At 34.5% G+C, this 25,866-nt stretch overlaps 1 protein-coding gene across 1 annotated transcript in view; it reads right to left on the bottom strand.

Moving 5' to 3' along the window:
• The window catches only part of HSPA4 (heat shock protein family A (Hsp70) member 4), a 49,235-nt gene that overhangs the window by 15,805 nt on the left and 7,564 nt on the right, over positions 1-25,866 (bottom strand). Inside the window, exons 2-11 of the mRNA XM_001366379.4 lie at positions 21,191-21,248; positions 20,500-20,640; positions 18,660-18,782; positions 12,230-12,329; positions 10,277-10,410; positions 5,689-5,933; positions 4,674-4,750; positions 2,987-3,138; positions 1,880-1,986; positions 707-840 (exon numbers count right to left, since the gene is read on the bottom strand). Of these exons, the coding sequence (XP_001366416.1) occupies positions 707-840; positions 1,880-1,986; positions 2,987-3,138; positions 4,674-4,750; positions 5,689-5,933; positions 10,277-10,410; positions 12,230-12,329; positions 18,660-18,782; positions 20,500-20,640; positions 21,191-21,248 (1,271 nt within the window). The remainder of the gene's footprint in view (positions 1-706; positions 841-1,879; positions 1,987-2,986; positions 3,139-4,673; positions 4,751-5,688; positions 5,934-10,276; positions 10,411-12,229; positions 12,330-18,659; positions 18,783-20,499; positions 20,641-21,190; positions 21,249-25,866) is intronic.

Below are 25,866 nucleotides of genomic sequence, written 5' to 3'. Positions count from 1 at the left end.
TACAAATAAAATTCAAAATGTTAGCAGCTAGGGTACCCTACAATCTGCCCTCAACAGGATCTCCTACTTCTAAATAAGAACCTTTTGCTCCAGTCAATCTAGTTTATTTTCTGCCCCCCCAAATAGGCACTGACTGCCATTTCTATTTCTGTGCTTGGGTTATCCTCCCAGTATGAGACAGTTTTTTAACTCTTGCTTCTAATACAAATCCTATCCATTCATTATTCTTCATCAAAGCCTCCCCTAACCATGATAGTCTAACAGTGAACATTTTATTCTCCAGAATTACACAGCCCCTAGCATCCATATCATTTGGCATTTAATATAATTATATTTCTTATAGTGTAACTTGTATTATTAAATAAACCCTTTGTGAGAATAACTGAATATATTACACATCAGTAATTAGAGTCAAGACTCCATATTTTATTTCTTTTTTATCATTTATAGTAGGTTCTAACTTTTTTCTGAATATCAGTTCTGAAGCTTAGTATGATCAGGACTAGAAGGGATACTCGAGAGGATCATCTGGTCAAAGCTCTATTTTATGGATCAGTAAACTGAAGAAGAAAGAAGTTAAGTGAACTCAGGTACTAAGCTTAGCATTCTTTCCACTGCACCACATTTTACAAATTTTTCCTAATCCCTCATTTCTCCAATTTCTCTGAGAATATCCACGATTTTATTCCTAAACTCTTTAAAATACCTATAGCAGGATCTGGATATGGTAAATCCTTAGGAGAACTGTAATAGGCCTCAAGATTAAATGGTTCCTTTCTATAAAATGAGAGAACTTTAGAGAAAGGAGTTGCATGATTCTTCGGGAAGACTTCACAATCACTATAAAAAAAAAAGATAAACATTTAGAATAACCATAATATTTTAATCCATGAATTTTAAAGTATAATCTCACTTTATATTTGACTTTTATCAATTCCAAATTTTCTCTTTAAAACATTTTACTAGTCTGTTAAAAAAATAAAGATACATCTTAAAATTATAAAACAGATACATTTCACCATAAACCAATAAAATGAAGGAACATTTGACCGCAGCATATACTGTCATCTCTAATATTCTAATTCCTTAGCTCTCTTAATATGGTACTATTAAAAGAGTTTTCTTAATCTCTCCCTCTGTCTCTTTAAGAGGCAAGGGAGCAGAAAGATTTCTCAGTCAGAATCTCTTAACTGACAGGCTCTGTATAAGAGAGCTGAAGATTCTATTATCTAAGAGATAAAGTAGTTATATAAAGGAAAGAGCAGTTGGAAGGAGGCTTTTGCCTCTGGCATTTCTTAAGAGTTTCCATCTGTCCTTGTCTCAGTAAGAGTGGCAATTGGACCAACTGAAACTTGAGGCAGAGAAAAAAGATTTAAGGAGACTGGAGTTTGACTAATGCTTATTGATTAGCTTAGGTAGGTAGTTAGTGAATAAATTCTTAGACAGACAGTGTAGGAGTTAGGCTGGGCTCAGTTGGCCTCAGCAGAAGAACCAGTCCTCAAAGCAGTTAGATTAGGATTTTTTAGAAATTTTAGTTAGGATTGGGGTTTTAGGTATAGTTATAAGATATTAGAGTAATATTCTCACTTTCCTCCCTCCTATTTCCTATCCAAATTTCTCAAAATAAACTAAATGTTTTATGCTTTAGCAAATTGCTCTCCATACTTTTGTCAACTCCTACCCAAAATTTAACCCTTCACAGTACCAAAAAATGTACATAAAAAATTTGTTCTGACAATTAAAAAAAAACAAACTTGGCTTATTTTTTAATCTAGAGTAATAAAAAGTCCATGTAATTGTAAAAGATATTGCATCATTGTATTTTACTATTAAGATGCTACAAAGGACATGAGTAAAAGTATTAAACTGCAGGGATTACCTTATTCCTTCTTCTACTGGGGAATTCCATCGAAGAGATATTGAATATGGTACCACATCAGTGATAGAAAACTCTCTTACTTTGAAAGCAGGAGACAATATTGCACACTAAAACAACAAATTAATTTTTATAGGGATAGCCAAAATAATACTATCAATACAATATCAACAGATCTCTAATTTATTATTGGTCTATCTTAAGAATAAATTTACTTATTTGAATGCACAATTCTTACTATACTGTCAGAATCAGCATTTGCTGTCTTATGTCTAAAAAGTTCCCTGTGATGAGAACAGCTAGGTGGCTCAGTGAATTGAGAGTCAGGCCCAGAGTCGAGAGTCCTGGATTCAAATCTAGTCGCAGACACCTCTTAGTTATGTGATCTTGGGCAAGTCACTTAATCCTCATGGTCTAGCCCTTACGATTCTTGTCTTAGAACCAATATACAGTACTAATTCTAAGATAGAAGGTAAAGGTTTAAAGAAAATTCTATGTGGAATAAGCTATCTAGAGCTTCCTAAGGCAACAAAAGAAGACTTGAGACAAAGTCTAATAATGCCTAATTTTGTTTCCTTTCCTCTTTCTCCCAATGATCACAACTTGTCAAAATTCTAGTAATTACCTAGCTTTAGTTTTGGAGTATGTATTTTGCTAATTTTATAGCCAAATTTATCTTCATTTCTTAATATGTATAACTATTACTTTTTAGTCCAGTGTCTATTTTCAGTTGTGAAAATATTTCAAAACCTTAATTTGAATAGTCAAGATTATTTATATTCAAACACTAAATTGTAAGCAATAAGTTGGCAGAATGAGTCATTGCCATATTACATCCCACAAAACCTCTGCCTCTGACCTCATGTGAATCAAAAGAAACTTGCTAGGAGGGCAGTTAAGTGAATTGAGAGCCAGGCCTGGAGCTGAGAGGAACTGGATTCAAATCTGGCCTAACATTTCCTAATTGTGTGACCCTGACCCCCATGGCTTGGCCCTTACTGCTCTTTCTGCTCTGGAGGATTAATTTGAAAATGGAAGGTAAGGTATTTTTTTAAAAATTAAATTAAATTTTTTAAATTAACTTCTTAGCAGTTCATGAAATTAACTCACCTGCAATGCACATCCACGGGTGACTGCTTCATCTGCATTCAGTGTTGTACTAATTTCTTTACCAAAGAATTTGCTGATCTTCTCTTTCACTGCAGGGATTCTAGTGGTACCACCAACTATTTCCACTGCATAAATATCCTCTTTCTTTAACTCTATTTAAAAGAATAAGAGGTATTCAATTTTGGTGTAATCTATACATGAGATATTAGCCTATGATGAAATACAAAGACATTAAGATTTCATTTCATTTAAAAATTCACTCCCAGCTATCTTTTTCATCATTAGCCATATTGAGTAGATAATGGGTTAAAGGGCCAAAGTAAAATGAAAACTATAAACTGAGCTATAAAAGAATTATATAAATGGAAATAATAGAAATACATCTAGAACACACACACACACACACACACACACACACACACACACACACACACACACATATTACATAGCAATCTCTAGATAAGTTACCCCAAGATAAGGGCTACCCTGTTTGAGAGACAACATCCTGACTGGTTGTCAGAACTCCCATTCTGAATCTATGCTATCTTGGCATTTGGGGCTTATAAATAAAATTTCCTATGAGACGGGGCATGTCAAGTTACCAGATTTAATGGTACTATCAATATGACAAGGAAAAAAACAGGCATTTTTTTTTTTTATAAAGGGAAAATAAACTTTAAGCTAAGATGACACGAATGGTTGTAGCCAAGGCTGTAGCATACTGGATAAAGGAAGCCTGTACTGGGATCAGTCCATCTCTGAAACTTCTGAATGAGTCTATTGCAGCATTGGAACCCCTCTATACAGACACCTGTTTCTATTCATTAATTCACCAATCATTTATGTCTTTATGTCTATTGCCTATTATATGTATCTAACCTCAACTCCTCTCTCTGCAACTGAATCCATTTTCGCTTGTTCTGGCCTTCCTGGTGATAACGGCTGATCACCAATCTTCCATAGAAAAGCATTTCATGTGTATACCTAAGGACAATTATTAGGGTACACTCAGCTTCTCTTTTCCCATCTAAACATAGACTTAATCTTTTAGGGTTTTATCTACAAAACTGGGGTCTAGGTAGCATGTAGAAAATACCAAGTAATTTTTAAAAAAGAATGACATAATGGTCAAAGTTAGTATCACATCAAAATTAAGACATTCTTTGTTTAAAAAAAAAATGATAACCTCAACTTTTTTCAGGGAATGTACTCTACAACAGTGTTTGTCAGAAGAGCCACCCTATTTCAAAACTAAACATATCAACATCTTAAATTAAAATTATTTTTTTAGGAAATCATTACATTTACAATGTTATGTTTGCTCAACAAAATATTCAACACTAATGAAACACCAAATCCCCCTCCCCCCACAAAAGGTAAGACTCCAATTCAGAATAGCAATAATTTTCTTTAAAACTAACATTTCACTTAAAAATTTGAATTAAAATTATCAAGGCTTTTTCTGGATTCTCCAACTGTCAATTTTCCTAAATATTTGAAGAGGAAAAATTAGGAAGGGGAAGAAACAATCTAAGTAAACCAGTTTAACAGAATTTTTATAGGTAATTGTAAGAAATGTTACTTTTTAAAACATTTTAGAACTTTAAGAACTTCTAAGTTCCCATAAAGTAATTAAATATCTTCCGGAAATCATTAACTATTTATTCCCTAATAATAAAGAACTTACTGGCTTGTTCCAAAACACTTCGAAGTGGTGGCTCCACTCTAGCCAACAGACCATCACACATCTCCAGAAATTTGCTCCTATTTTAAGAAATAAGTCAAATTACATTTTCCTTTTAAAAAGCCAGAATTTAAAAGAACAAAACAAATCTAATTACCCCTTCTTCCACATCCTAAGACTGCAGAACTCATTTGGACTGTGCTGATTTTAAACATATCCTTGACCACCAAAACTTAAGTGATAATTAGTTGTCTCAATAAAAACTGTTACATTATCCCTTTTATAGCAAAAATTTAATAAAGTAACAACTGTAAAGTACTATCTTTAATTGTTCCTACCCTCTACTTCACACCTTTGAAGGAGTTAGATTATGCTTTTCGAACTTATCAATGTGGTATTTGTTAAGCACCTAAGATATACTGGGCATGTACTTGCTACTAAGATGTACTGGGCATGTACTTGCTAGTCTTTGCAATTGTAACACAAAGAATGAAACAATCTGTATCTGTGTCAAAAAAGGGTTACAGTCAAGGGTGGACCCTGGGTTCTTTAAAATGATGTCAAACAAAAAGGAGTACTGACAGAATCTGTTAACAAGCTAGAAGGGCCAGGAGACTATCTGTTGACAAAAAGCTAACATGCCAATTTTAAGAGGCTTAAGATAAAAAAAAAAAAGCAACTACTTTAAATTTGAAATATTTGGTTGAAATTATCTGAAAATTTCTTGCTTCTAAAGTTTATTTATGGTAATGCTCAGCCAACTCAAATATTAATCACAATTTGTGAATGAATGATAGCCTATTTTATTAGAAATTCATTTCTTAGTAACCATTAAAATAGAACAGTCAAGTTTAATTTGTGGTTTCAATTTTGCTACTCACAAAAATTAGCTTATTAACAATCTCCAAAGAGAATTACTAATTATGTTCAAATTTCAGGTTTATGGTTAAAAATAATAAAGCAAAACCTAAGTTTAAAAAAGTCATTTTAACCGGTATTTTGAAATCCCAACAGATACCTGTTCATAATTCCAGATACATCAACATCATTCATGAAACATTCTATGTTCATAGGAAGGTCTGAAGCATTAGCACTCATCAATTTCTTGAGCTTTTCGCACTCCTGAGAAAGTCGCAACAATGCACGAATTTTGGACTTGATGTCTAGTTTGTATTTCTTCCCAAATTCTTCACAGAAGTGATTTACTAATATCTCATCAAATTTTCTACCCCCCAATGTGGGATCAAATGCAGTGGCAAGAACCTAAGAAAGAATATGATTAAATCACTTCAATTAGCCAGCAATTGAAAAATGTGTTAGTATTAATAAGTATCAATTCTTCACATTGACATAGTTCTTTAATGTTGGTAAAACACGGTCTTTACAACAACCCCATGAAGAACAGAGATTATCTGTTTAGATTAGGATCAAACAACATACAAAGTTGGAAAAACAAACTCATAAATCTTTAAAGGACAAGTACAATCTCCAAACAGAAAGGAAGTGTGGTCTTTGGAAAATCAGATATCCTTAAGAGTCTCAGTGCATTTCGAAGTCTTAGAAACTTCTAGCCCTCCAGCTTCACCAAGCTTTCCATTACTGCTTACAAGGAACTAAAACAGCTCTTGGCACATATGACTTTGCTCTTTTCAGTATTTCTTCCCCTAAAGATTTAATACTTAAAAAAACATTATGAAGTAGATTTAAAACATCAATGAATTTTTAAAATGTATTGGTACATATAAAATTTAATGATCACTTAGGGTGTCATTTTTCTTTTTGTCAATTATTGCTAATGTTCAAATATAATATTTTAATCAATTCCTTATAAATTAAAAAAAACTGAGTAACTTAAAATGTCTTCCCCAATCTATTCAATTTTTATCTCAACTGTATTGTCTTACTGTATATGGATTTTTAATATTTTAAAGAAACCAGCATTTCAAGTTGAATCTCAATAACTTCTATTTTTAAACTTTCCTCATTAATCAGAATATAACATTCTACCTTCTTTTAAGAACTAGGTCTTTTTGTTTTAAGTGTACCATCCAATCAAAATTTTAATGTAGTAAAGATTGAACTTATTTTTCACCATGCTGACATGTGCCTAAATGAAATATTTCCTCAATTTTTGTTTTTTACATTTTTAAGCAAACACAAATTTTAGTTTTTGGAGCCTCTATCCTATCCCATTGTGAAGAAAGCAATATAAATGTGAGTTGACAACACAGTTTTAGTGTAAAAGGATAATCAACTAGAAGGAGTCCCAGTGGGCAGTGAGCATGATCAACATAAACTTGAGGGCTAGAAGGAAGGGGTGACTATGCAGAGTCTACATACAAAACAAACTATCTATAAGATAAATAGGAAATAATTAATGGAGGGAAGACAAAGGAATTAAGAGGGATTGGAGAAGACTTTCTGTAAAAGGTAGCATTTTACTTGGGACTTAAAAGCCAATAGGGAAGTCAGTAGTTGGAGCAGAGGAAGAAGAATGTTCCAGGCCCAGGAAAGAAAGGGGGGAGGGAGGCCTGGAGCTAAGAGATGGAGTGTCGTGTTTGAGTGCATGTCAAGGTTGATAAAGTATAAGAATACTGAAAAGATTGGAAAGGACTAAATTATGAATGTCAACTAGTGCATCATGATTTATTCCTGGAGGCAAAAGGGAATCACTGGACTTGAGTAGGGACATGTATTTTAGGAAAATCATTACACTTTTTAGGGCATCATGAAAATGCTGGTGCCTAACCTTTCCTACTTAAGAAAAATGAAATGCTCCAATTTTCAAATCAATAAGCAGAACAACAGTAGTAACTTTTAAGTTTTGCAAAGTACTTTACTTTTATCTCATTTTAAGAACTCCTGATGCTAGTATTAGTCCCATTTTATAGAGGAAGAAACTGAGGGTTAAAGAAAGTGATATGTCCAGTGGCACACAATCAGTAAGAGTGAATTTGAATTCAGATCTTCCTGACTCCAGTCTCAGGACTATCCATTGCACCATCTAACTGGCCGGCAATTCAGGATATAGAGGTTTATATGAGCATGATCTCATCAGAAATGAAAACTAACCTGATGGGAGATACCGAATTAGCCAAGAGAATAAAAAGAAAGAAAAGGAATGCCCAGAATAGTCTTGGGGTACACATACAGTTGGGATGGAATATAAATAATGATCCAGCAAAAGAGGATGAGAAGGAATACACAGGTGGAGAAGGTGAATCAAGAGTTGACAATATTATGAAAATCCAAGGAACCGTATTATGAAGTAGGTATTTTTCAATGTCAAATGTAGCAGAGTTCAAGAAGGATGAGGCCTGAGAAAAGACCAATTTGATTCAGCGATTAAGAGATCACTGGTTAACTTTGGAGAGAACAATTTCAGTGGAGGGATGGAAGTCAGAAACCAAATTGCAATAGGTTGCATAAGAAAAAGAAAGAAGGGGAAGTATAGGTATTAAATTTAGATAACGATCTAGAAATTTGGCTCTGGAAAAGAAATAAACTTATAGAGAATAGATGAGGTGACTGTAAGGTCAAGTGAGGACTTGGGTTTGGTTTCTCCTATGAATGGGGAAGAAATGAGAATGCTTGTTGGTAGTAGGAAAAGTTAAAGATGAAGATAAAGAGGAAAGATAAAAGAAGAGAGATAATTGCAAGGGCATTCTACCAGAGGAGATAGTAGGGAATGGGATCAAAAGTACATTTAAAGGGGTTGGTATTGGAGAGAAAGGCCATTTCTTCATCAGGAAGTGGAGGAAAAGAGAGGCAGGTAGGTAGCTTAAGAAGGCTTAGGTGGATAGAGCGCCAGGCCTGGAGACAAGAGGATCTGGGTTCAAATTTGACCTCAGATACTTCCTAGCTGTGTTACCCTAGACAAGTCATTTAACCTCAGATGCCTACCCTTTTTCACTCTTCTGCCTTGGAACCAATATATTACTCATTCTAAGATGGAAGGTAAGGTTTTTTTTTTTTTTTCAAAAAAGAAAAGAAAATGGAGGAAAAGAAGAAAGACTGGGGATGATGTAAGGAATTCTGAGATACACAGTAGTCTCCATAATCAAACATAATAGATTGTGTGAAGTAAAATATGCTGGGAGCCCCTGGTGTCAGCATTGGTAAGAGTGATGTGGCTGAGCCAGTGTCACTGTGTGTCCCTAGCGAACAGGGAAGAGCCAACAGAATGTTGCCACAGAAGGACAGAAGTTTGAAAGCTAGTAGGCAGGGTGGTTTCTTAAACCCAGGCAGGAAGCATGAGAGATTCTTCTCTGAGCTTCTAGACCTGCACTGACTGGCTCTCTAAGCTATCCAGGTGCCAGCTTACGTTGGCCCTTGATCTATGGTGAGCCAAATGAAGAATCAGTTATAGTTAGGCTAAAATCTCTCAATAAAATCTCTCTTCTATCACTTTCTATTTTTATTAATAAATGCTTACAAATCTGGTACTAAGCTTCCTGACCACCTTTTATCTGTTACATATTTACATATGAAATGTATATTGAAGTACTTTATATTTGTTATCTAATTTGATCCTCACAATAATCCAGTGAGGTGCTATTATCTCCATTTTACAAATGATGAAACCAATGAGGAAAGAAATTAAGTATCTATACAGTGCTTACTATGTGCCAGGCACTGTTTGAAAAGCTTTTACATATATTATCTCCTCTCAACAACCCAATGTACTTCCAGCTGCCTCAAATTAAGTGATTTACCCAGAATCACAGGGCTAATAAATGACTGGAACATAATCAGAACTCACACATTTAGGACTTCTAGTTCAATGTTCGATCCACTATCAATCTGCCTTTATTATCTCTCTTAAATAAAAAAGACTTAAAAAACAACTCTCTCTTGATCCAACCATTCTGGAGGGCAATTTGGAACTATGCCCAAAGGGCGATAAAAGACTGTCTGCCCTTTGATCCAGCCATAGCACTGCTGGATTTGTACCTCAAAGAGATAAATTGGAAAATGAGGGCATGTCCATCAAATGTGGAATGGCTAAACAAATTGTAATATATGTTGTTGATGGAATATTATTGTGCTCAAAGGAATAATAAAGTGGAGGAATTCCATGGGGACTGGAACAACCTCCAGGAATTGATGCAGAGTGAGAGGAGCAGAACCAGGAAAACATTGTACACGGAGACTGATACACTGTGGGTACAATTGAATGTGTTGGACTTCTCCATTAGTGGCAATGCAGTGATCCTGAACAACTTGGAGAAATCTATGAGAAAAACCACTATCCACATTGAGAGGGAAAAACTGTGATAGTAGAAACACCGAAGAAAAACAACTGCTTGAATACATGGGTCGAGGGGATATGGCTGGGGATGCATCCTAATGCAAATACCAACAACATGGAAATAGGTTCTGATCAAGGACACATGAAAATTGAATGAAATTGCGCATCAGCTGCGGGAAGGGTGGGTGAAGGGGAGGGAAGGAAATAATGTAACCCTTGTAATCAAGGAATAATGTTCTAAACTGACTAAATAAACTAATTTTAAAAATACTTTAAGAACGATTATTTCAAAATCCAATCCTGCTTCCACCCAAATATCTCAATCACAATCCCTCTGATAGAAAGGGTTATTTACTTTGAGTTTTCCTTTGTTGAATGCACACACAGACACCTGGTAGGCGGAATGTCCAATGTCAACAAATACGACATTTCTTGGTTTCTCTTCCAGGGCAGGGAGATCTTGTTTATAGATTCCATATGCAAGAGCAACTGAAGAAAGGAGAAAATGTTGTAAGTTTATGATAAGTTATCATTCAATAACAGGTACTATTTGATAGCAGTAAAATTAGAAGCATTAAGATTAATCTCCTACAATCAAACTACATTTAAATAAAATACTATAGTTAAAATGTATAGTGAGATAAAGAAAAAATATAGCACTTACATTTTATGTAGTTAAGGGAAGTACTTCTTTATGTAGTTGAAATTAAGACTTAAAAAGACAGCTAAGCTTTGATCCTAACTAGTTATGTGACCAAGTACAAATTACTATTCTTTCAGCCTTAGTTACCTCCTGTAAAATGCAGATGCTTGTATTAAGTACAAAACAGAGTTTTACATAGAAATATAAATGCTTTGAGCCATTTCATTGGCATTCCCTCTACAACTCTGAATTAAAATTATTTTTAAGCAAAGTTTCTTAAAATGTGTGCACCAGCACATGGAATTTGTTTCTTGAATCATAAGAAACCAAAATCAGGGCCCTTTCTTATTTCAGTGGCACTTATATAGTGCTGCTTAGGACATTTCCTCTACAATCCAAGGCAGTCAGCATCTCTCCAATTTTTAAGTCTTAGAATGTTGAATGGGACACTGAGAAGTTGAATGACTAGCTCAAAATCATAGTATGTATGGAGAATTTATGTATCTGATGGTGATAGAATACTATTGTGCTCTAAGGAATAATGAACTGGAGGAATTCCATGTGAACTGGAACAACCTCCAGGGATTGATGCAAAGTGAAAGGAGCAGAACCAGGAGAAACTTATACACAGAAATGGATACACTGTGACACAATTGAATATAATAGACTTCTCTACTAGCAGAAATGCAATGATCCAGGACAATTCTGAGGAACTTATGAGAAAAAACGCTATTCACATCCAGAGAAAGAACTATGGAAGTAGAAACACAGAAGAAAAACAACTGCTTGATCACAGGGGTCAATGGGGATATGATTGAGGATATAGACTCTAAATGATCACCCTAATGCAAATATTAATAATATGGAAATAGGTCTTGATCAATGGCATATGTAAAACCCAGTGGAACTGCCTGTCAACTCCAGTAGTGGAGAGAAAAGAGGGGCAGGGAAGCAAATGAATCATGTAACCATGGAAAAATACTCTAAATAAATAAACAAATTTAATTTTTTTAAAATTCTGTTTATCAAAGAAAAAAGAATCAATTGCCTTTTGTGACAATATGACCCAATTTGGTAAACCCATGGCATTTATACAACCTTTATAAGAATAAATTATGCTCAAAGTCATCTATTTTTTAAGCCAGGAAAACAAGACTAATAGAAACCAATGCCAGAAATATTGGCACAGCATTCTTACCCAATTAAATAAAACACTTCAAATAATCAAGATTTTTACTAGGACTCCAGTTCATTAATTTGTAAATTTAGCAGGGTGACTTGAAAATGTGAACAATGCTGGCTTAAATAATTGCCCCCTCCCCCAAATACATCATCTTTATCACCATTTAAATTATAAGCATTTTTACTATATTTAATAGTACCCATATCTCTAGAGCTAACTAGAAATATAAGACAAATACCCATTAATACGCAAAGGGAAAAGTGCCAGAGTGTATAGAAAAGTGTTCAAAAAAGGGCCTGATCAATAATGGCTGGAATATTTAGAATACATGTCCAGGAAAAGAAACCTGAGTTGGAACAAAGGATCTGAGTTAAGACAAGACAGAAAAGGAAAGTATTTCAAATGCAGGGAATCAAATTAGTAGTTTCATCATCTGATGATTTTATTTACATTAGATAGTCAAATCAAGCATTCTCTATTACCTGCAGTAGTTTCATTCATTAATCGCAGACAATTAAGCCCAGCAATCTGAGTTGCATCCAGCACTGATCTCCTCTCAGCATCTGTATAGAAGCAGGGAACCTACAAATATTAAAATAACAAGAAAAGAAATCCTTCCACTTAACTCAAAATGAAATAAAATACACTTTACTCAGTACTTTAAGTACTTTAAGAGTACTACACAAATGCTGATTATTATTGTTATCATTTTTATTGGTCTTAAATTACAATGCTACCTCATGGATGCAGTCAGATGCCTTACAACTTCCAACAGCCCAAATAATTTATCTTTCTTTTCCTTTTTTTCCTCCACAAAATACTTTTCATGTAATTGAGGTACTTTGTTACCCAGAAGTGATGCTAGATGCTAGCTACTGTTACCTTCTTTCTCAGGAGCACTATTCATCTCATATACATAGATTTGGCTTTCTAGTTTTACCATGACAGCTTTTTTAAAAGAAGAACAAGATCATTTTCCTTCCTTCTTTGCAGGGGTTGAGTGTATACTATCAGACTTGATTAATGCACTGGCTAATTTTGCTGATCCTTTTCATCTTTTGATAAAATGGAGATAGGGAAAAGATATTTTGGGAAATGAAAATTATGGAAAAATTAAAGGATCAAAAAACATTTTAAAAACTAAATTCGTGATGTCTTCAGTATACAGAGCTCTCAGTAAGGAATATCCTCTACCAATGAAGACTGACACCTTCACTGCAAATTGCAATCTTAAAGATTTGCTTGAACTCTGAGGAGTTAAGTACTCCTAGGGTCAGTTTGACTGTCAAAGAGGATAAATGAACCTAGGATTTCATGACTTCAAGTCTGGCTTTCTTTCTACTGTGCTATGCTTCCTTTGATTAATAAAAAATTAAAAAAATAAAACAAGAAAATTACTTATTTGTACAAAATACTGGAGAGGGAGATGAAAGATGAAGAAAAGCAATTAAATATATACAATGAAAGCCAACTTCACTAAAAAAATGCAACAATGGAAAGAAATAAGCCCAAGATTACTACTACTAGTAGCTAGCAATTATATAGCACCCATTAAAGTTTGCAAAGTACTTTACATATGTTTTAACTCATCTTATTCTCAAAATAACACTATAAATTAAGTGCTACTATAATCCCCATTTTATAATTGAAGAAACTGAGGCAAAGAAGTGACCTGCCTAGGGTCAAAGTTAATAAGGGTCTCCTATGCTCTATCCTCTATGCTATTTAACTAATGATGTAATAACTATATTATAGCATGTCAAAAATATTCAAAGGATGGACATCTTAAGTCTGATGTATTCCAATAATCCCTAAGGGCACCACTGTACTATTGATCAAGTATTAACTGAGTGAGTACTTTGATTTCCAAAGGGCCTCTGGAGGTTCAATATTAAGATTCCAGCTCACATTGTACAAGCAAAATCTACACAAGGCATACAATAAGAGTTCAGAAAAAAAGTGATTATTTTCAACTGCTGTAGGTGGGAAAGCATCACTGATAAATGAGATTTTAGTTGGGACTTAAGAAGAATTTTAACAGATAGTATTGTGTTTGGGGTGAGGCTTTCCAAGACTGAGAATAACATCAGCAAAGGCATGGAAATAAGAGTGCACTTGGAGAAATGTTGTCTTTAAAGTACAGGGCATATAAGTTCTAGCCAGAACATGGTGGACTTTAAATATCAGGTTCAAGCATTTGCATTATTTCACAGGAAATAGGAAGCAACTAGAGATGTTTAAACCAGAAATAACATGATCCACAACTTAGGAAGTCTGTTAGAGATTTGTAACACTGGGGTTGGTGCAGGCCCAGAGTGTGGCAAACTCGCCAGCAAGGGCCTTGGAGACATTTGGCCACAACAGTAACAGCAGCTATTGCTTCAGGAATTCTCATCTCAGAGATGGTAAAAGGGTCAGACAACTGAACTGTTCAGAAAGAGACTACAGGACACTATTGGCTAGCACTGCAATGCAGGTGGCACTGATTGATAATTCCATCGTTTATAAGCAGTGCTGTGTTGTAGTTCCAATGCAGGCCACTAGCACTTGCCAGGGTGCGTGGTTATATAGTTCCAGGGACCAAGAGAAGCACTAATACTTGTGGCTGAGAGGAACAAGAACTCTTCCTGGGTAAAGACCAGAGGGCAAACCAGAAAAGCAATGACCACACTTATTCCAGGATCACCCTACTTTAAAGCACTAAAAATCTGCAGACTCCCAAAACTAGATCTGAAAACAGTAGTACATAAAAGTCTGAAGCATCGCATAGTGCCTCCTCACCACCATGTATATACAGAGCCCAACTTTATAACATAACAATCTTCATAGTGGAAGAAAAAGGCTAGAAAAATGAGTAAACAACAACAAAAAGAACTCAACAGGTGGCAGGGAAGACCAAGATATACCAACTTAAAAGAAAACAATAATATGAGAAGAGCTACAATACCTCAAGGTTAGTAAGAATTCCTGGGAGAGTTAAGAAAAGAGGTAAGAATAATAGTAAAGGAAAAATTGACAAAAGATATGAAAGTGATGCAAGAAAAATTATGAAGAGAACCTAACAGCTTGTTAAAAAAAAAAGGCACCAAAAATACTGAAGAAAATAACACATTAAAAAAAAACAAAAACAAAAAAACACCAAAAGAATATGGGACAGGTAGGTAGCACAGTGGATTAAGAACCAAGCCTAGAGATGAGAAGTCCTAGGTTCAAATCTGACCTCAAGACACTTCTTAGCTGCGTTACTCTGGGTAAGTCGCGTAACCCCCATTACCTAATAACTCTCACCACTCTTTTGCCTTAAAACTAATATATAGTATTGATTCTAAGACAGAAGGTATGGGTAAAAAAATTATTTTCTTTTTTTTTTAATTACATGTAAAAATAATTTTCAACATAATCATACTAAACATATTTCTAAATTAGTTATGTTAAGAAAGAAAACAGATCAAAAAAATTAAAGGAAAATATATTGTGCTTTGACCTGCATTTGGACTCCATCAGTTCTTCCTCTGAAGGTAGATTGCATTTTTCCCCACAAGTCTTTTGGAATTGTCTTAGACTGTTGTATTGCAGAGAAGAGCCAAGACATTCACAATTGATTATCACAGAATATTTCTGTTACTATATACAATAGTCTCCTGATTCTGCTCATTTCAGTTTGCATCAGTTCATCGAAGTCTTTTCAGGTTTTTCTGAAATTACCTTGTTCATTTCTTACAAGACAAATAGCATCACATTACAATCATCTACTATAATTTGTTCAGCTAGCCTATAATTGATGGACATCCTCACAAATTCCAATTCTTTGCTACTACAAAAAGAGCTGCCATATTTTTACACAAATAGGTCCTTTCCCAATTTTCCAACATTTATCATTTTCCTTTTCTGTCACGTTAATCAATCTGATAGGTGTGAAATAGTACCTCAAAGCTGTTATAATTTGCATTTCTCTAATCAGTAATTTGGAATATTTTCTATATGACTAGCATTAGCATTGATTTCATTGATCTGAAAACTACCTGTTCATATCCTTTGACCATTTATCAATTGGAGAATTATATATGTACATATAGATTCATTTCTCTCTATATTTGAGAAATGAGGCCTTTATCTAAAAAAGCTGCTGTACCATCCCCACCCCCGCTTTCTTTCTAATCTTGGTTGCATTTGTTTTGTTTGTGCAAAACCTTTTTAATTTAATATAATCAAAATTATTCACTTTACATCTTTTATGCTCTTTATCTTATTTGGTCATAAATTCTTTACTTATCCATATAACAAGGTACTTCTCTGAAAAAGAAATCAAAGCTATTTAAAGTCATGGAAAAAATGCTCAAAATCACCACTGATTAGAAAAAGCCAATTTAAAATAACTCTAAGATACCACCTCACACCTATAAGAAATGACAAGGCTGGAAGGGATGAGGGAAAATAGATTAATGAACTACTGGTGGAGTAGTGAACTATTCTAGACAACAATACAGAACTGTGCCCAAAGATCTAAAAACTGTATACTCAGCAATACCACTATGAAGTCTATACCCCAAAGAGATAAAAGGAAAAGGACCTATATGTACAAAAATATTCATAGTATCGGGGGCAGCTGGGTGGTTCAATGGATTGAGTCGGGCCCAGAGATAGGAGGTCCTGGGTTCAAATCTGGCCTCAGATACTTCCCAGCTGTTACTTAACCCTCATTGCCTTGCCCTTATGACTCTTCTGCCTTAGAACCAACACTCAGTATTGATCCTAAGATGGAAGGTAAGGGTTAAAAAAAAATTCTTAGTATCTCTTTTTGAGATGGCAAAGAATTGAAAATTGAGGAGATGCTTGACAGTTGGAGAATTGCTGAACAAGTTGTGGCATATGATTTTAATGGAGTGCTTTAAACAAATGCCAAAGAGGTAGTTTCAGAAAAACATGGTAAGACCTATATGGACTGAAGAAAAAAGTAATAAAAATGGGAGATCATTTTGCATAGTAACAGCAATGTTATAATGATGACCAACTGTGATAGACATGGCTCCACTGATCTATGATGAAAATTCTATGATGAAAAAAATTCTATCTATCTCAAGAGAGAGAAAACATGAACTGAGTGCAAAGTAAAGTATAATTTTCTTACTTTTGATTTTTTGCTTCATTTTGTATATAGATAATATGGAAATTTTTTGCATAATTTCACATGTATATATAAATGTATTTGCTTGCTTTCTCAGAAAGTGGGGAAGGAGTAGGATGGAGGGAGAAAATTTGGAACTCAAAATTTTAAAAGAACATGAAAAATAAATAATAAATTTGCTGCTGAAGAGAAATATTAAGAAATGGTGAAAAGGATGGTTTCAGAGAAACCTGGGAAGTCTTACAGGAATTAATGCAGATTGAGGTTAACAGAGCCAAGAAAACAAATTATACAATAATACCAACATTGTAAAGACAACCAACTTGTAAAGACTTAAGAATTCTGGTCAATACATTGACCAACCATGAACCATGCTATCTCCTTTCAGACAGAGGTACAGAACAAAACATACTTTTTTGGACATGGCCAATTGAGAATTTGTTTTTGCTTGACTATACACAATTGTTATAAGAGATTTCTTTTTACCTTCTTTCTTTTTTTCTTTTTTTTTTAAATTGAGGGGGAGAAAAAAATTTAAAAAATTAAAAAAATAAAAAAAATTAAAAAAAATTGAGGGGGAGATAAATAAACACTTTTCAACTGGAAGAAAAAAAGTGAGAGATAACCAAATTTGAGGTACCCATGAGACATATCGGTTTAAAAGTTTAACAGATGGGGGCAGCTGGGTGGCCCTGGGTTCAAATCTGGCCTCAGCCACTTCCCAGCTGTGTGACCCTGGGCAAGTCACTTGACCCCCATTGCCTAGCCCTTACCACTCTTCTGCCTTGGAGCCAATACACAGTATTGACTCCAAGATGGAAGGTAAGGGTTTTTAATTAAAAAAAAAAAAGTTTAACAGACAAATGTATGAAGCTGGAGGTTAAGAGAACATAACGTTAGCTAGATATAGGTAACTTCTGGAATCATTTGGTCAGGCAAGGGATAAAAATATGGGAATGCATAAGACCTTCAAAGTAAAATATAAAGGCTACATAAACTGGTAACTCCTTGAATGACCCCCAAAAAGTCAGGGAAACATGTGCTACATCTTACACAGATTATTATTGTAAGTCACAGGGGAAAAGGAATAGATTGTGTTTGCCCTTAACATTTTGAGAGCAAGTTAACCTAAAAATTCACTCATTGAGAACATCTCACTCTCTAACAATAAAAGAGAATTTTGTATCTAGAAACTGATTAAGATTGACTGAAGGGGCAGCTGGGTAGCTCAGTGGATTGAGAACCAGGCCTAGAGATGGGAGGTCCTAGGTTCAAATCTGGCCTCAGCCACTTCCTAGCTGTGTGACCCTGGGCAAGTCACTTGACCCCCATTGCCTAGCCCTTACCACTCTTCTGCCTTGGAGCCAATACACAGTATTGACTCCAAGACAGAAGGTAAGGGTTAAAAAAAAAAAAGATTGACTGGAAAATAAAAATGTTCTACAATATAAAGTTTCAACAATGGTCCATCTTAAAAAAAAAAACACAACTAAGGGATGTGAATGATAGCTGTGCAAGTAAATACTAAAAACTGATACGCTAACATAAAACAAAAATTAGAGGTAGTGTAGTATTATGAATAAAGTATTGGATTCCAATTCCAATCCATTCATTATTTATTAAGCAAATCACTTCAACTTTCTGGGCCTTGATTTTGAGGGGGCTAGACTAATTTTCAGCATCTTCTTTAAAGCTTTAAAACTCTCTGAGTCTGTGATTTAATTTCATTTGAAAGCACACTAGCTTTCAAACAACTGCTTCTTCATGATGAGTCCCTGTTGACTTACTGAAACTACGCAGTCAACAACAGGTTTCTTGAGGGCATTTTCTGCAGTCTCCTTTAGTTTGGACAAGAGCATTCCTGTGACCTGCTCAGTGGTGAAACTCCGCTCTTCTTCCATATATGTTACCTTCAAGGAAAAAATCCGTAAGTCAAAATATGAAAGACGGTTAGATTAACTAGCTACAACAACTTATAGGTTAAGTCAAGGATACATTTATTCCATGAATTTTCTGTGTTTTAGCACCTATGAACAAGTATACTAGGTGTTTTTAAACGTTGTCAGCAAACAATTAAAATGGGAAACAAATAATTTTGCTCAGGAAAACTCTTAGAAATAAACAATTTGATTTGTCTTTCAAGATCCTTGCTCTTCTATTAATGCCTCTATGCAATTTGGGATCACAAAGAAAATGGTAACTTTAATAGAGAAGGGGGAAAACATTGTGAGACTATTATCTAACTACTTCAAAGTTTTAAAAATGAGAAAGCAGAAATAAGAATTTTAACTATAGAAGGTAAAAGTCAAGTCAGTTCAGTTAGGCCTGCAATAACTTAACTGGCTTACTTGAGTCTGGAGTCTACTTATTTTATGATTTAAAACAAAGATGAAAAGAAAATTTCTACTAAATACTATTATTCCCAACAGCTGCTCCGTATCAAATCTAAATATTCAAGTTGAAGATTCATCCTCTAGAAATTCTTCCTCATAAGCAAAGAGGATATCTTCCATTTCTTTTGCATTCTCAAAGTGCTCATACAGGTCCAACCACTTATTAGGGTAACACAATACTATGTTAATAATTCTCTGAATATCATACCTGGCAGGTAAAGCTAAATAATAGGTGAAAGGATAAAATGGGACATTAAATGGCTCAGTTTAACTTCTACTAGGAGTTACTCATTATTACCATCCTCTATTCTCATCAAAATTTAAAATTTATTGTTTTTCCACAATCTCCCAATCACATGAAAAAAAAATAATTTTTAACATTTGTTTTTTAAAAATTTGAGTTCTAAATTCTCCCCCACCTCACCTGAAACAGTAAACAATTTGACATAAGTGCTACAAGTCAAAACATACTTCCAAGGGGCAGCTGGGTGGCTCAGTAGATAAGAGCCAGGCGTGGAGTCAAGAGCACCAGAGTTCAAATATGACCTCACACATTTCCTAGATGTGTGACCCTGGGCAAGTCACTTAACCCCCATTGCTCAGCCCTGTGTGTAGGTGAAGACTTGGCACACATGCCCTGGGGGCATGGAGCCCATCTTGCCTGAGGATATTTTTTTCCCCTCTATCCAGCAGACTAATGTCAGCATGATCACTTCCTCCACTTCCTCTCTCCATTCTCTGAGGTAATTGGGGGACAGGGCCAGATGACAGTGGTGCTCACAGGCAGCCTGAAGATGAAGTTTGGGCACGTGGTCTCTAAAAGGTTCACCAATGCTGGCCTAGCCCATATCACTCTTCTGTCTTAAAGCAGATACTATCAATTCAAAGACAGAAGGTAAGGCTAAAAAAACCCTGACATATTTTATTATAATGTTGTGGAAGAAGGCATGTTTAAAAAAAATGAGGAAAATAAGATGGAAAATAGTATGCTTCGATCTGCATTCAGACACCCTTCAATTTGCTTTAAACAATAACATTTAGTTCTACAAAATATCTTTCCCATTCTAGTTTTAATTCTAGGATGAAATTCATATACATAACATACATTCATATATAGATAGATAGATAGATCATATTCATATATATGAACAAATAATAAGTACCTGTTGTTTGTATCAATACATGCTGCTATACTATAACCATAATTTAATCATGCATTTTTTCTAACATTTACCTTGATACCAGCTGAACCTGTTGGTAACTGCACAACTTCATATGCAAGGTGAGACTTCTCTTCTTGAACAAATGGATCTGAGAATGCTCTGCCATGAAATCTCTTAAAACCTTGGACTGTGTTCTTTGCATTTGAAATAACCTAAAAGAAAAAACCTAGAATGAAGCAATAAAGCTACTAATATGAAACAAACATAAATGACCCCAATTTTTAAATAAGTCTTTCCTTCTTAAAAACTTAGATTCTTAGAGGACCCTACACCTGAAAATGACCTTAAGAGACTATTTCTAACCCCTCATTTTATAACTAACAAGAACAATTTCATTGGGTCACAAAGGGACTTGCAGAACTAAGATAACCATGGCTAGAATACAGTCCTGCAAAATTCTAGTCTAGTTTTCTTTCCCCACCACCCTTAAGTCATTCCCTAAGATTTTTCCAATTTTATCTTCAAATATAGCTATAAATCATATGCATTATACTTTGTAAAAGTAATCTGGATATAGAACTAACTTGGCCAAATAAACTACATCAGATGCCTTAGAGGCTCTATTATAAGCTACATGGTAGTTATTACCTTTACCAGGAGGGATGTGCTCCCATGCTAACTTGAAAGGAAATAATTGAGACTTCTTTAAAGTAGTTAAAACTGTTTAGCTAGGAGGGGTAGGATGAGAGGAAAAAACTCTACCTGGCTTTTAGCTGCAGCTCCAATTGAACGATTCTTAGGACCAAAAGAGACGCAGGCCCTAGAATTTTAAAAATTCAGATATTTTTAGAAAAACTTTTTGAATTTATATTGTAATAAAAATACTACAGACCACATCTTATTGCAAAGAGCATTCATTACAAGAGAAATTCTGGTAGAACAAAAGAAATCCAAATCCTAAGTACTTATTTCCAGCTATATTTGACAAAGGCAAAATTTCAGAATAAAGTAATAATGCATTGTAATGTGATTTGCTATCCACTTCATCCAAAATAATAAAGGAGCAGGCAAGGACCCATTTTCAAAATAAACAATTTGTAATTACTGTGCAGTTCAGAAACAAAGTTCTCTGTGACTAAATTTTCCTAGCTATGGTTAAGCATACTTGAGTTTCTTGGGCCCCTAGTTCTACAGATAAATAATTTCTCTCCATCACACCTTCAGGGTACATTGGACAAGGGTTAGGAACAGAGTTTTGGTTCTCTAACCCCTATTCCAGCTCTTCTATCAGCATCTCCCAATGAACTTCAGCTAGATCCACATACTTTTTTGCTAGGAGTAATAGGAAAGTGTTAAAAAGCTACAAAATCTAAGGATCCAATGGTTACATGAAAGAAAGTGTTTTTAACTGACATGTCTAGTGCTAGGACTAAATGAATGAAAAATCCTTTAGGTATTTAAATGTGCCAAGTACTATATTAAGTACTGGTGATACAAAAGAAAAGCTGTTCTCAGAGTGAGACAACAATAGGTTTTACCTACAAATCAAACTGAAAAGGCTGGTGGTTTTTAGGGTACAAAACATGGAAATGCTTTTTCTAGAATAATAATAGCTAATATTTATATATTACTTACTATGTGCAAGACATGCTAATAAGTGCTTTAATAATTACTATCTCTTTTGTTCCTCACAATAACTTTGGGAAGTAGGGGTTATTATCCCAATTTTATAGATGAGGAAACTAAAAGGAAAATAGTGGTTAAGTGGCTTTGCCTATTAGTGCTTGTGGCTGGACTTAAACTCAGGTCTTCATGACTACTCTACTGATAGTACCATCTAACATCTACATTAACCATGTTTCTGATATTGAACCATTTTGACAGTGCCGAAGATTACAGTGTCAAGAACTTTATTTTCTGGGTTTTCAGTAGTTGAGTTTAATTACTTCTACATACAATTTACTAGCATGTTGCCATGATGAATCAGATTTTCATTTTTTCTGTTTTATCAAATTCAGAGCATATTAGGCAGAATTGCCAAGGCCTCTTTTATAAAATATTATGAAGTCAATAGAAGAAACCTCACAGTCTTCTATTATGCAATGTAGAAATTAACCAAACAAGAATCATTTTGATCATATTTGCCAAACCAATTAGATTTTATGCATAAAGGAAATGTTTCTTTCCCACCAACTATACATTTATCTCTCCACTGACATCCTATTCACCATCAAGAATAACTTCAAAATTCTAATGCCACTTTTTTCACAAAGACTTCCCCAATTCCGCTTAATGTATAAGGATCCAATGGTTACTCATCTCACAGGATTTCTTATTTTAAAAATATACTAAAAATTAATTCTATTTCTATCGAGAAATCTTTCTTAATAGACTAAGATTACTGAGAAATTGTACTTTCCTTCTACCACGAAGGAAAGCACTATATACTGTCAAGTTCATAATTAATTTGGAATAGAATTCTCAAATGTGGTAAAAAATGAATAGATAGCTCTGAAAAGCCCATAATTATGAGAAACCTTCATTCAAGCTTTTAGCAAAGGAGAGACATGACAAAAGCAATGTAAGGAATATACAGCTACCTTCCATGGCTTTCTATTCCCCATCAAAACAAGGTGTTTTGTCCTCTATCAAGATTTTTTTAAAACTTCTCACTACCTAAAATAATAATAGCTAACATTTATATAGCCCTTACTATACACACTTAAAGTACATAACAATTACTATCTCATCTGCTTCTTCCAACAACCTGTGGAAGTCGGTGCTATTATTACCCCATTTTTAAGATGCGGAAACTTTGGCAAATAATCTGTGACTTGTCCAGTCACACAGCTAGTAAATGTCTAAGACTGGATTTGGCACTCAATCCACTGTTCCACCTGGCTGTCCTCCATCAGAGCCTTCAATTTTCAAGTCAGGCCACGTTCTTCAAAATTCTTTGAACATATCATGTTCATTCTCTTGGAATAGTTACCTGAAACTACTCCAATCCTATCCATCCTTTTATTGTACCTTCCCTAACTCTCGAGTCCTAGTTCCCTTACCACCTTCTCTGAAAATTGAAAATCTAGGTACTACATAGTGCTTTGCACTGTTTATTGTTTCATGATAATTATATGCCTCAATCACGAAGGGCAATGAGGTACTATGGATACAAAGACAAAACAAAAATCCTTATCCACAAAGAGCTTCAATTCTACTGGATGGCAATATAGAAGATATAGCTAAATATATTACCAATAAAAGGTAAATTAAGAAGAGAGAATAAATACTAGCAATTGAAGAGGGCAGAAGAGCTCATGAAGGAGGTACCTGAGACAAGTTTTGAAGAAAGAAAGGTATCTGGAAAGATAAAGAAACACATTCCTGACATAGGAAACAGTTTACATGAATGCACAGAAGTGGAAGGTGAAATGATCAGTTTGGGAAACTTAAGCCATTTTGGCTAAAACATAAAAAATATGGAATAATACTTAAAAAGGTTAGGGAAGCAGACTAAAACCAAACTGCAGAGTTTTTTGATAGAAGGAATAGGATGTCATTAAGGTTTTTGTTTTTTACATCAAAATGGTCAGACATGGCTTATAAAGCTTACTTTTGGTAGTATTGTGGACAAATTGAAAAAGAGAGAGATCAGAACTAAAAGAATCAATTAGACTATCAGAAGAGATCAAGTCATCAAGGACACATGCAATACCCAGTGGAATTGCGAGTTGGCTACAGGAGGGGTAAGGGGAGGAGAGGGAGGGAAAGAATATGATTCTTGTAACTAAGGAATAATGTTCTAAATGGACTAAATAAAATTTTTAAAAAAATTTTAAGATCACTATAACAGATAATAAATAAATAAATAATAAAAATATTAAAGTATTTCAAGAATTACCAAAATGTAACAGAGACACAATGTAAGCATATGATATTGGCAAAATGGCACCAATACACTCTTCAGTGCAGGATTGCTTACAAACTTTTAATCTGTCAAAAAATAGTATCTGTGAAGTTCAATAAAGCAAAGTAAAATAAAACAAAAAACAAACAAACAAAAAAGAAGAGATCAAGTCAAAAGGACAGAAGGGCATGAATTAGTGATGGCTATGTAGAGAAAGGTGCCCCTGACATATGGCAATGGAAACAAAAGGACTTTGCAATGAATTGGTTAAGGGGTGTGAAAGAAAGAAAAAACAAATAAGAATGATTATGTACAGTGGAAAAATAAACTGGATTTGGTGCAAGAAAACCATGAGTTCTTATCCTGGTTCTGACTCTTATTACCTATGAGACTTAGTAAATCATTTAACAACTCTCTGATTCTCAGTTCTCTATTCTATAAAATGAGGTTTGACTAGATCACCTTTGAAGTATCTTCCCTTATATTTGTAGATCTATATTAGGATTTCAAGGTTACAAATCCAGGTGATTGGGAGGAAAGTAGTACCCTCAACAAACAAAAATTCAGTGGACCTCAGAAGATACTGAAATCCGTTTTGGGTTTGAGGTGCTAAGACAACATACAGTGGGGACCTTAAGAGATAATAGAGGAAGAGAAAGTATAGTTTGAGAGTGAGTATAAGCCTGGGCAAAGGCACAAGGAAATAGGAGATAGAAATGTGAAGTCAGAAAATAGCCAATAGGCCAATTTGACTAGAATGAACAGGAAGCAATGTTCATTTGACAAAAGTTGTAAAAGAGAACCAAATGAACGTGGTCCAAAATAAGCAGAGGAGCTAAGTAGAAGTGGTAGAAGAAATGGTCAGCTCTAGAAAAGAGTGACATAGGATGAGGCATCTCCAAAAGAAAACATCAACTAGGTTTTTATGAGCACCAGAAACTGGAAAAGAATTTAAGAGGAAGACATCTAGAATTAAGTAAACATTAGTATAAAAGGAAGGGGGCAACAGAAGAGAAGAAGGGGTATGTAGGAAGGGGTATTACAAAATATAAAATGAATGATTATGATTATAGCAAATTAAAAAGGTTTTGTACAAATAAAACAAATGCAACCAAAATAAGGAAAAGCAACAAGCTAGGAAAACATTTTTATAACAAAATTCTCTGACAAAGGTTTAATTTCCCAAATATATAAGAAACTAAGTCAAATTTACAAAAAATCAAGCCATTCCCCAATTGACATGAATAGGCAGTTTCATATGAAAAAATCAAAACTACCAATAAGCACATGAAAAAGTGCTCCAAACCACTCCTGATTAGAGAAATGCAAATTAATGGTCAATGGCAAATTAATGGTCAATATGGCAGCAAAGGAAAGTAATCAATGTTGATGGGGATGTGACAAAAAATACACTGCTGATGGAATGTGAATTGGTCCAACCATTCTGGAGGGCAATTTGGAACTATGCACAAAGGGCTTTAAAAGACTGCTTGCCCTTTGATCCAGCCATCCCACTGCTAGGTTGGTACCC

This window comes from Monodelphis domestica, chromosome 1, assembly GCF_027887165.1.
Source record: "Monodelphis domestica isolate mMonDom1 chromosome 1, mMonDom1.pri, whole genome shotgun sequence".
NCBI lineage: Eukaryota > Metazoa > Chordata > Mammalia > Didelphimorphia > Didelphidae > Monodelphis > Monodelphis domestica.
The sequence above is the reverse complement of the archived record's forward strand: the minus strand, read 5'-3'. Positions and strand labels throughout refer to the sequence as shown.